Genomic DNA, 11,475 nt, shown 5'->3' with positions numbered 1-11,475 from the left:
GCTTAATGAAGAAATTTGGTAAATATAAGCTGTTTCTGCTTCCGTCAAGGTGGTTACAGTAGTAATGCCAAGAAAAATAGAGTACTAGTATGATATTTGAATACCTTGGTTGAAAACGATCGATATCTTAGCTTCTTATTAACCTGTCTTCTTATTGCATGGAGATGCTTCAAATATATACTTTAAATATTTTCAATTTCGAAAACCTTTCAAAATTCATTTTCTTTCTGTGCTGCGTTTGTTTCCTTCTCTTTTTTCTTCTTATGATCTGCTTTTGCTTTTGTGCTATAACAATTTCTAAACGCATAAAAATGGGTTATATTTATATTTCTGTTGTTTTTATTTGGCTGTGTTTTTCTTTAATGAGGATAGATTCCAATCCTTGTCTTGGTTTAAGAACTGCCCTACTTTCTCTTGAGGCACCCCTCCCTCTCTCTATCTCAATTTTCCCTTGAAAAATCCTTTCCTCTTTCTCTGATGTCTGGCTTTACCTCAGACATTCTGTCTCCTGCTGTTTATGATAGTTTAGAAACACTCAATGTACCATATGAAGGTGCATTGTACTACTGATGCACCCTAATCCCATCACCATTCATGCATCCAAATCCACCGTTCTGCTTGATCCCCGACACCCCAGCTTCCTGCGCTGTACAGTAGTGTATTGTGATTCCCAATATCATTGAACTTGGACATACTTGAAGGGCAATCTTGTCACTCTGAACTTCTAATCGAATGATCAAAAGTGCACTAAAGTTTACACACAGGTCGCTCTGTTGCCATTTCTTGCAAAGCACCGAAACGGGCTTGGTCGGGGTTTCTTTATTATTATTATTATTATCCTCCCCGTTGCCCCGAAGAAGGTTAAGGCATATTTTTGGCAACCATTACAAGTAAGGCTGCAAAAGACCTCCATAAAGGGCAATTCACATCACATGACACTTTCTGTTAACATGAAGACGTAAAATCCGGGGTACTTTTACCATTCTTCGACCAAATGACCAAAGCACCCCTGCTGCTTCTCACGAAATAGCCATGGAAGATGGAGCTGCCTTTCAGCCATGAAAGTGGACCACCCAAAAGTAGTAGCAATATTTGACCAAAGGGTCAAAGCTGAAAGCCCCATTCATGTACAGTACTGATTGCATTTGGCCCCATAATTTCTCTAGACCCTATGGAAGAAGAGAAGCTGGTTAAGGTAACTCCCTAGAATCCACAAACGAATGTTAGGCCTAGCTAGAAGCACCGTTGTGGAGGTTTTCGGTGGCTGTCTCGAGAAATTTAACCTCGACCCTGGTGCCTGTTTGGTCAGGAGTCTCTTAGTCTTAAATAATTTGTACACAACTTTAATAAACTAGGGGGGGATGATGCATTAAAAAATAATTACTTTGCTTAAGTCATGGATCCCGACATGGAGAAGGGTAATAGTGGAATTTTGAAAAGAAGATATAGAGGAGGCATGGAAAAAGGAAGAAAGAGGACAGAGATTGCTTGCGCAAATCTAGCTAATCTGGGCTTCTGATACAAGCAAGTGAAGTGAAGTGAATGGAGGGTGTTGAGGCAGAGAAGTGCATGCTACTACAACCAAGAATCCCATGTTGAAAACCGTACAAAAAAAAAAACACACACCACTCTCTTTACTTCTTGGCCACATTATGTTTTAGACAAGACTCTCGCTAACTATTGTAGCCAGTAAGTAGATGTACTCGCGAGGCAAAGCCCTCATGTTTTCAGCTTCTTTGCACCATCGCATTCCTTCTTTATATCTTTTTAAGATAGGACAAGGAGAACCCGTCAAGGGCTTTTCTCAGAGGACAGAAGAAATTAGAAGAGAAAACGTACAGACAACCAATCCCATGTCCATGTTGTCACTCTTCTCTGATTTCATCTTCTTTTTGGCCATTTGCACCCACTCACAAATTGTTTTTCTTGCTTTAATTTACTTTCTTTGTTTTCTTTTTCTTTTACCCTTCTTCTTTTGTAGTGGTAAAGTTTTAAATACCAAACTTTTGCTCATTGGTTTTGTGCTTTATGTAATGATAGGGTTTTGCTGCTGGTGGTGGTGGTGGTGGTGGTGGTGGTGGTGCTTCTTCTGCGGGTGGAACATGGTTAGGGATGTTGGTGCTGTATTTACTTGGGGCACTGAGGCATGTGTGGCCTTTGTCATGAGAATATTTGCTAAGCAAATGGGAGTTTTAGGCTTGAGTAGCAGCTGGTCTGGATACACAAGAAAAATCATTTCTTCTGTCCAATCATTGCAAAAAACTCTCTTCTTCTTCTTCTTTTTCGTCTTCTGCTTCCTTGGCTTTTGGTAAATGGTGTCGGGGTTTGGTGGTGATATTGGCTAGAAGGCTCAATCTCTCTATTGTTATGATAAAGGACTACTTCCTAATCTCTTGCTTTCACTTTTGTTACTAGCTTTTCTTTGTATTTCTTCTTTGGCTGATGATATTGTTGATATGTAATTGGCATCCAAATGTTCTTGTGGAAGTGCAACAACAAGTTAATTGGCATGGTACCTTTTGATTATTATTTCTTCCAAGCATACTAGCTGTCTGATGTTCCAAGTTTTGTGCCTAATTGACTGCTCGTTCAAGCATAGAACAAACCCCCATAGAGAAAGGGGAGAGAATTTAATTGCAGCAAATGGAGGGCACCTAACTCAACAAATTCGGTGAGTAGAGCTTTAAAATCTCAGGGTCCCCTAAAGCTACAGACTTCAATGTTTCAGCACTGTTTCGTTGTCAGTCTTTGCTTCTGTCCCTTTTGTTAATTAATTTTTCTCGGGAAATGTAGGGGCTTGATAGTTGTAGTATATGTTCAAATCCTCAAGGAATTGTTATGTCACCTTCATCCATGTGTACATACAATCGAGGAAAAACATCAGTTATATAGTAAAATTTATTAATGACATTTCCCCTTGCATGATACTCTGTCTGTATGGTTTAGTTTAGCTCTAATGGTGTTGTTGTTTCTGGGATTGGATTGTGAGGTGGACAATACATCATTTCTATGGTCCAGGGAACACTGAAACTCTAGGGCCCCTGGAGATGGGCATGCTCTATCGTAGAGTTACAGTGTCTGTGTGATTGTATGAATAAAAAAAGACAGAGCAAGAAAAGCAAAGGCAAAGACGAGGAGGTATGAGGTCTGATAAGGGACGGAACCAGGAAAGGCCCTCACAGCTACACATCTGGTAATAGGGTTGCATGTGAAATGAGTTTTCCAAGCTAGGTCAATTATATTTTACAAGATTAATGCCTTGAACAAGGTGGGAGTGGGGCCTGGAATGATGGTGGGCTCCTGGAAAAGTGAAACAGGCTTTGGGATGTCCTAACTAACCTCAATAATCCCCGGAGAGGTCTAGGGATAAGGGAGGGAATGCGGGGAGGGGAGGTTGAAAGGCTTGGAATGTGCCTTCATATTAGATTAGTAATGAATAAATAAACAGGACGGGCCTCCTGGGAAATAACACTAGCAATGAGCAAAACCCTAGTTCTCAACTTCCAGCTGCCCCATGTATTCGACTGTTTGGCTCAACATTTGCGGCAACATTTTTATTTAATACTTACAATATATCGTTTGGTTACAAAACAAGTTGTAATTTTCATGCATGGTCTCATCACTATCTATGTTCAAAACTCAATTTTATTAAAGCAGAAATTACATGCTTTTCCCAATGCTACGTTTCCTCTAACTTGCAACACAACTTGCAACTGTGTTTATAAACATAGTATAAAATTGTTATCCTCTTCTTTCTTTGACCAGTGCTTCAAGTATGGGTGGATCTTTTGTCCAGATGAAAAAACCACGAGGGCTGTTGGAGAGCGTTGGAGGTTGTGGCGGTGATCTATGCTTGTTTGGGTCTAGGTTCTTTCGATTGGGCTGGTGCGTGTTGGGTCGATGGGGGATGCTGAGCTAATCGTTGGCTAGGGGAATCTAATGGGTTGATGGTTTGAACAGAGATGCAGATGGGTTTTCGGGTCTGTGTGAAGGAGACATAGGGCTGGCTATGTGGTGGTTTAATGGTTAGGTCCGTTCACTATGGGTGTGTTGGTAGTGGAAGATGTGAGAGGCTACTAGGTTTGTGAGGGAGAGGGCTGATTCGTGGAGGTAAATAGGTGAGGGCTAGTCTTGATGAGGGGGTTGGTTAATGGCAGTGTTGGTTTTGGTTCAAGTGGAGGTGCTGCCAAGAGAGGGACACGGTGGAAGGAGATGGCAGTGAAGAGAGACGCCGTGTGTGGTGATTGATTTCAGCTTTAGGCAGGGGTTGCAAGAATGGAACAATAAAAAATTATCGAATGTGGTGGTGCGCGCCAACCATCATATTATATTTATGAATTTATTGCATGTTTAGTAAGTCATGAAACTATAATTCTTATCAGATAAATTTCATACATAATAGAATTGTAAATAGTTTAATAAAATAATAAAAAATATTTTATATAAAATATTGTTTATTTCATGATGTAATAACAGTAATTAAATGTATAATATTTTAATTAAAAACTATCAATATTAATATATGTTTTTTTTAGTTATTTTATAACATGAAAAATATTCTTAACCAAACATGTTAAATTATTTTTTTGTTCAACCTCAATTTCAACTACAATTTTAACCAAATATATATTTTTCCAAACCAACCTCAATTAAAAATATTTTTTATAAAATAACCAAACTACAACCACAAGAGCTAACTACCAACCACAATTACTATTACTGTTTCTGATAACCCGTGAACGTTTGCTGGCAACGTTAGACGACAACTTTTATGGTAACTTTTTGAGATTTGCAGCAATATTAATTGAATATGATCATAACCGATGTCTACCAAATTCAGGGTTAAGTGTCATGAACAACAGTAATAACTGAATTGTACTTGTCAGAATGTCTTGCACCTCATGGGGAAGAACAGGGAGTTTCCTGTTCAAACCTAGGGCCACTACCCAGCAGTAGGTGGATCGTCCACTTCAATTATATTTTCCTAAAATTGCTAGCGAGCAGCAACTTGTGTTAAGATTCTCTGGTTTGTTTGCAATCCTAAACAAGGCTCTAACGTGTTCACTTTAACAAGGCAAAACTTTTCCTTACCTACCTTCAATGGCTGTCTGGTTCTTTTGTTTGGCCACCCTAGACTGCTCCTCACTCCGAATCTCTCTTTTTTACACGCACCATGTATCAGCATACAAGTGCAATTAAGACTAGGTCCCATCCCAGCCCATGGATGCTGTAGCACTTGGTGCCTCTGTTTTTCTCGTACCCTCGTTCATGAGGACCAGATCAAGTGCATGGAATTGGCAGCTAGCTAGCTGGCATCCGTAGGGTCTTTAAGAGGCCAGAGAGAAGCTGGTTGAAAGGAGCTGGGATAAAGCTTGTTCTGGTGAAGTTTCTGAAAGGAAAATGACAGACACTGTTTCATTTCAGTAAAGCAACAACGTTATCGAAACTTATTCTCAGATAAACAGTGTTATCAAACTTCAAAACTGCTACAACTCAAGTCAGGTTTCTTCATTCTCACGACTAGATACCTGTAACCAGGAAGAACATTGGGACTCTTTCCTTCACATTTCAGTTGGGCACCTGTGTATTTGACGTCAGAGACCCTTGCCAATATTAGCTTCCATATCTATCTTAATGAATTATTGCCCCAAAGTGGAAAGTCATGATCATGAATTAAAGGACCAACTAGTGCTAGGTTAGGTGGTGAAGGCATGAGGTTTGGGAGGGGCATATCCTCGGTTCGAGCTAGTGCTCTCCATTATTACCCCAAAAAACAAAAAAATTATGAAAAATAAAGAAGTGACCACTGACCGCATAACATGGAAGCGCATTAACACACCACTACCCCTCCCGCAATCCTCCTACAGGTCAATTGGGCTCCATTCAAGGCAACAAAAATAACTTAATTCCTTGTCATGTCCTCTAAGAAGTGTGTTTTTGGTTCATTATACATATCCTTCCCTGTTATCCAATCACGTTGAAATTCCACAAAATCTTGACTGTTATTCAAACTGTCAATCTTCTATGCATCTAAATGTATGATATGGTAGCAATCCATAAATTCCAAACAACAAAAATCAAACTCCTTCTCACCTTGGATTAAAACTTTTAGCTGTCAATTGTCCTGGATCTTCATTATGTCTTCATGGAATACATGTCATGTAAACCGCAATTATTTTTCCAGCATCATACCGTTCTCAATCATCTATCTAAAAATCAAATGTTCCAAGCATATATCAAGTGAACAAGGGCATACATATGCTAGGTTATCATATTAGAAGTAAATCACCTAAGTTGTAGACAAGTTAATATAGAGTTCGAAAAAATTCGGTGGACCAGCTGTCTTGAAACAACAACACTCAGACGTTGCAAATTGATAAGCCTTTCCCGATCAGTTAACAGCATGCTTCAGAAGTGGTAACTAGTAGTTAAGAAACCGTCTTTCCTTCTGTTGCCTTACTTTCTATGATAAATTGATCTAAGCAGAGAAGAACTCATGCAAGAGTTGTATAAGAGCACCAGACCTTCAGAACATAACTCAGTGCTAATGTACCACAGGAAACACAGAAAAAGCAACCTTCTATTCACAATCAACCTAGTTTTAAGGGAACCAGTATCAAAGTCATGAACTCAAAATTGCCTCAAACAAGCCCCAATTCTTCTTCAGAGTCAACATAGCAGAGGACAGGAGCATGAATTTCATAATGCCAGTGATCTGGGAACAGAAAAGACAGTTAATTCACAGAACCACAGTCAAACCAACTCCCAAGATGCACACATATCTTACAACTAAAGGTCTCAAAAGGAAAACAATGAATAAATTGAAAGCGAGGTGGAAAAATCTCCAAGACTATCCATCAAAGAGAATAACTCGATAGCAAGTCTATTAGTTAGAAGAGAATTCCTCTACAATGGAAAAGGACAAGAGGAAATGTCAGAGATGTACTTTCAGTCTCCACTTCCACTTTCTTTTAAAATGTTAAATTGGGATTCTGCATCCTGGGAGAGGAACGGATGTATCTAAACATGCAGTTTTCAATTTAACATACTCACTGAGGATTAAGCTTTTATACACCAAATCCCTGCACTGGAGTTTTACATGGTCTATCACTATATCGATGCAAGGATTTTGTGTTAAACCTGAACACATGGTCATCAACTAGAAACACAGTTAGCCTGAATAAAAACAGACCCTCAAGGAGAGAGAGCCCATAAGTAGCAAGCTGAAGAGTTGCCCCTAGTAAAAAATACGATGACTTATATCCATTTGCATCCTGAGGATGCAGTGACCTTGAGTGAATAACAAGTGTTCCATATGTTACTACTTACTAATTAGCTCTATTTTTCAACATTCCAAAAATCAGTCATAGACACTTCGGTATCAAATATAGTTCAGACCTGGTATCAATTTTGGCACTGGCAAACATCACAGATCAAACAAAACTTTTAACCGCTTCACTAAATAAGAAAAATAAAACATTTGAATATCTATGCGAAATCTACATGTCAATGCAAAAACTCCACTAGTAATCGGCATTTAGACTGCCAAGGATTGAGTACTTGCTGATCCTGAACTCCAATTAAAAACATTATCTAATACAAAACCATCATAGAAAAAGAAAACCTGCACATCTGCTTTTATCTAAGATTTTCTCTAACATACCAGAGGGTTACAGCATAGAAGTTGATGCATGATCTCATCCTTACATGAATTTACCCAACTTCTGCTAATCAGCAAAATAAATTAAATTTGCATAGTTTAAAGAGAAATCCTTCGTTTTAATTATCACTTTTGTTTCCATCCATCAAAGCTTTACTCAGGAAAATCATAGTTTTTAGTTGCCAAAATTATTCACGAGTGCAGAAATTATTCCTGTATACTATAGGCAACACAAAAATTGTACTCATGACCCTCGAGCATAGTACCCATAAACCAGGTATACCTAAAGAGAAACAAATTTCCAGAAGGAAAATATTTGAGCTAGTAATCAAGCACCCCAAACTGGTACAAAGCATTTCTTATTCTTCTTTTATATTTAATGATATCTTCAACAAAAACCAGAAAAGGAGGCACAACCAAGTATCAGGAGCACAAGTAAATGCATGTTATGTGGTTGTTTATTCATTAACTACCATCTTAGAGATGACAAATCATAGGATGTGAATCCGGTATTGTTGAAGAAGCAAGTTCTGCAGGTAAACAAGCTCCCCTTCCCCCACATGAAACCCCCCCCTGAAGAATTGAATACCTTGGAGCAGGCAAATCATGGATTGGGTTTAAGTGAATCAAAAACAGAATTGGTAGTTCCAAAAACAACACTATTTTATCCAGGGTTCAAGAAATTGAATTGAGAAGGTAATCACATCAACACTAGCAAATAGGTTCTTGATTCCAAAGGATAAAGATCCATTCTATTCCACATCATCATATCTTCATTTTTTGGTCCTAAAGAATACAAATGAAAGGAAATGTTCAACACAAAAGAAGCAGACAGATAATGCAGTACAGTCTCTTTTTGTTACCTTCAGGCTCAAATATGTTCTGTATTATCATTTTGGTTTCCCCTGTCCTATAATTCTACTAGCTCTAAAATCTACAGTATGCTGAGCTTTCCTATTGGACTGAGTTTTATTTGACATTGCAATTGACCTTCAAATATAAGAAAGACAATGAACTCGTCAATGATATCAGGACTCAGATGCTCAGTGTTGGGTGATTACAATTGCAGGGTAGAACAACTACAACTCATAACAAGTATATGAAATGAAGAAAGTTGTGTTACCATTGGGAATCAAGGTTAAACTAGAACAGGATAGCACTAGCTTCTATATCAATTGAGATCATCATGCCTTGCTCGAGCTTGTGTACAAGAAGTCAGGGGGGAAATAAAATATATAAAAAGCAGGGGAAAACAAAATAAAGATTAGAGAAAGAATGGAAGATCAGATATCTCAGGCAGAAGAGGAGTTTATAATGAAATGGTCGCAGAGTAACACAGCATCAGTACCAGATTTCTAAACAAGCTAGATTAATTACTGGTAGGAAACCATAACAATTTGGGACAGGCATTAGAAACAAGAAAGCATATATCATGTTACTAACGAAGCAACACAGCACTTGCCACACTATATATAATTGCCTACATTGCAGACAAATGGAAACTCGATATTGAATTCAAAGCATGTTTCTTGGAAAAATAAAATTAGCAAATTGACATAGATAAAAGGCAGATCCACATTAGAAAGTTTAAATCAAGCAATGCTCGTGCAAGAGGTCGGACAAGATATAGAGACAAGCATATGAATTTTGATTATCAATGTTATCATGCCTAATCCAGCAAATAAAAAGCCACAATCACCAACCACATTCATGTAATGATCCTCAGAATGAGCTACTCAACATAAAATAATAGTACACTGAAACAACAACAGCATTCGGAGTTCCTAGACAAAAATAACTAGTGAACTAGAGGCAAATGCATATGTAAGGTAACCGATACACAATGAGTGTTGAAATTATTTCAATGTAAGCATAACATATATAGTTGCAATCATTAGACCGACAGCCAATAATATTCAATACAAAACACATTAAACGTTGTAGTAATCACCTGCATCATTGCCCCACCACATTCTCCACATACCACTTATAAGTATCAACAAGCCCATCCTTAAGTGAAATCTTCGGTGTCCAACCCAACCCCAACAACTTAGAATTATCCATTAACTTCCTCGGAGTCCCATCTGGCTTTGATGTATCCCAAACAAGATCACCTTCAAACCCTACAACCTCCTTCACCAACTCTGCCAAATCCTTTATAGTAACCTCCTTCCCACTGCCCACATTTAAATGCTCCAACCCACTATACTTGTCCATCAAAAACACCACCGCATCCGCCAAATCATCAACATGCAAAAACTCCCTCAACGGACTCCCAGTTCCCCAGACCACCACTTGTTTCGCATTATTCACCTTCGCCTCGTGAAACCTCCTCATCAATGCCGGCAAAACATGAGAATTCTCCGGATGAAAATTATCATTCCGACCATATAAGTTGGTCGGCATTCCAGAAATAGCATCCCAGCTATATTGAATCCTGTAAGCCTGGCACATCTTAATCCCAGCTATCTTCGCAATTGCGTACCACTCATTCGTAGGCTCTAAAGGCCCAGTAAGCAGTGCATTTTCAGGAATGGGCTGCGGTGCTAACTTAGGGTAAATACATGAAGATCCCAAAAACAAAAATTTCTTAACTCCGTGGCGGAATGAGGAGTCAATCACATTAGTTTGGATCTGGAGATTTAAAGCAATGAAATCGGCAGGGTACGTATTGTTAGCGTGGATCCCGCCGACTTTAGCAGCGGCTAGGATAACAAATCGGGGCTTCTCGGCGGCAAAGAAGGAGTCCACATGAAATTGGCGAGTGAGATCGAGCTCGGAGCGGGACCGAAGGACAAGATTAGTGAAGCCAAGGGATTGAAGTTTACGGACGATTGCCGAGCCGACTAGACCGCGGTGTCCAGCCACAAAGATTTTAGCCGATTTGTCGGTGAGGAAATCGGAGGAGTCTGTAGAGAAATGTTAGAGATTAGAATAAGAAAAGAAAAATAAGAGAGAATAGAATTTAAGAAATGCGATGTGAGAGAAGGGTGTCTGGTTGATGAGAAAATGTGGGAAAATTGAGAGAGTTTACCATGGGTGGGGTCGCCCATTTGGAGGAGGATCTGGGGAGTGGCACGGCGGGATAGAGCTTTATTAGAAGACAGGAAAGCAGTTATGAAGAAAGTCTTACAGGTTCAACCGCTTGTTGCCGTTAGGCTTATTAACAGGTTTAAATAGGGGTATTTTGCCGAGTTATTTTTTTTACAATACAGGATAAGATAGAAAAGCACTGGGAAATAGTAAATTTTTATATAACCACCAATACGAGAATCGTGATTTTATTAATGAATGTTGACAAAAATAACATTATATTAAACAATTATTATAAAAAAATTACGAGGCATGGAAAATCCCTGAAAATTAAGAGATTTTTAATTGTAAAATGTAATAGTAGTTATTTTTAATTTTTTTTACGAGATGTTTTATTAGCTTTTTTTTTCTTTTCAAGTGAATGGATAGCGCTTGTATCATTAAAAAAACACGCGTAATGCTTTTTAATGGCCAAATCTGGCTATCCGCTGTCTCACTGGATACACAGTCATGCCCTCTTCTATATCGTGTTGCACATGTAGACAAATAATAATTGGATTGCCGCCGATGATGGATTATTTGCATTTTTTTCTTTTTTTTTTCTCTCATGACAATTAAAGTGTACAATTGTCCTCTTTGTTTGTTGTTTGTCAAATCCAGTATGGCTGTCATACCTAGACCCAAGTGACAACCATGCCAAAACCGTGTGCCTGAGTCCCGACTATATTAATTTTATGTTTTCATCCAAGTGTTTGACAGTTTTTTAAACGGTTCATGCTTTT

At 38.6% G+C, this 11,475-nt stretch overlaps 1 protein-coding gene and 1 long non-coding RNA gene across 3 annotated transcripts; one reads left to right on the top strand and one right to left on the bottom strand.

Annotated features, from left to right (window-relative positions):
- The first annotated feature begins 778 nt into the window (after window positions 1–778).
- On the top strand, window positions 779–2,925 carry LOC133689283 (uncharacterized). The gene is made up of 2 exons (XR_009841288.1): window positions 779–1,861; window positions 2,041–2,925. It is a non-coding gene; the product is annotated as an uncharacterized LOC133689283 (long non-coding RNA).
- A 1,863-nt stretch (window positions 2,926–4,788) lies between these two features.
- Window positions 4,789–10,807, bottom strand: LOC133689951 (putative GDP-L-fucose synthase 2). Of its 2 annotated transcripts, none has more exons than XM_062110071.1 (3): window positions 10,695–10,807; window positions 9,612–10,569; window positions 4,789–5,389 (listed from the first exon to the last, which is right to left on the bottom strand). In XM_062110071.1, exons 1-2 carry the CDS (start codon window positions 10,711–10,713, stop codon window positions 9,617–9,619), a joined length of 972 nt encoding a protein of 323 aa, XP_061966055.1. In that variant the 5' UTR covers window positions 10,714–10,807; the 3' UTR covers window positions 4,789–5,389; window positions 9,612–9,616. The 2 variants fall into 2 exon arrangements, with proteins under 2 accessions (XP_061966055.1, XP_061966054.1); XM_062110070.1 differs by lacking the exon at window positions 4,789–5,389 and adding an exon at window positions 6,074–6,715.
- Window positions 10,808–11,475: the final 668 nt, after the last annotated feature.

The sequence above is a fragment of the Populus nigra genome, chromosome 3, assembly GCF_951802175.1.
Source record: "Populus nigra chromosome 3, ddPopNigr1.1, whole genome shotgun sequence".
NCBI classification, from domain to species: domain Eukaryota; kingdom Viridiplantae; phylum Streptophyta; class Magnoliopsida; order Malpighiales; family Salicaceae; genus Populus; species Populus nigra.
Note: the sequence above shows the minus strand (reverse complement) of the source record. Positions and strands in the feature narration are given on the sequence as shown.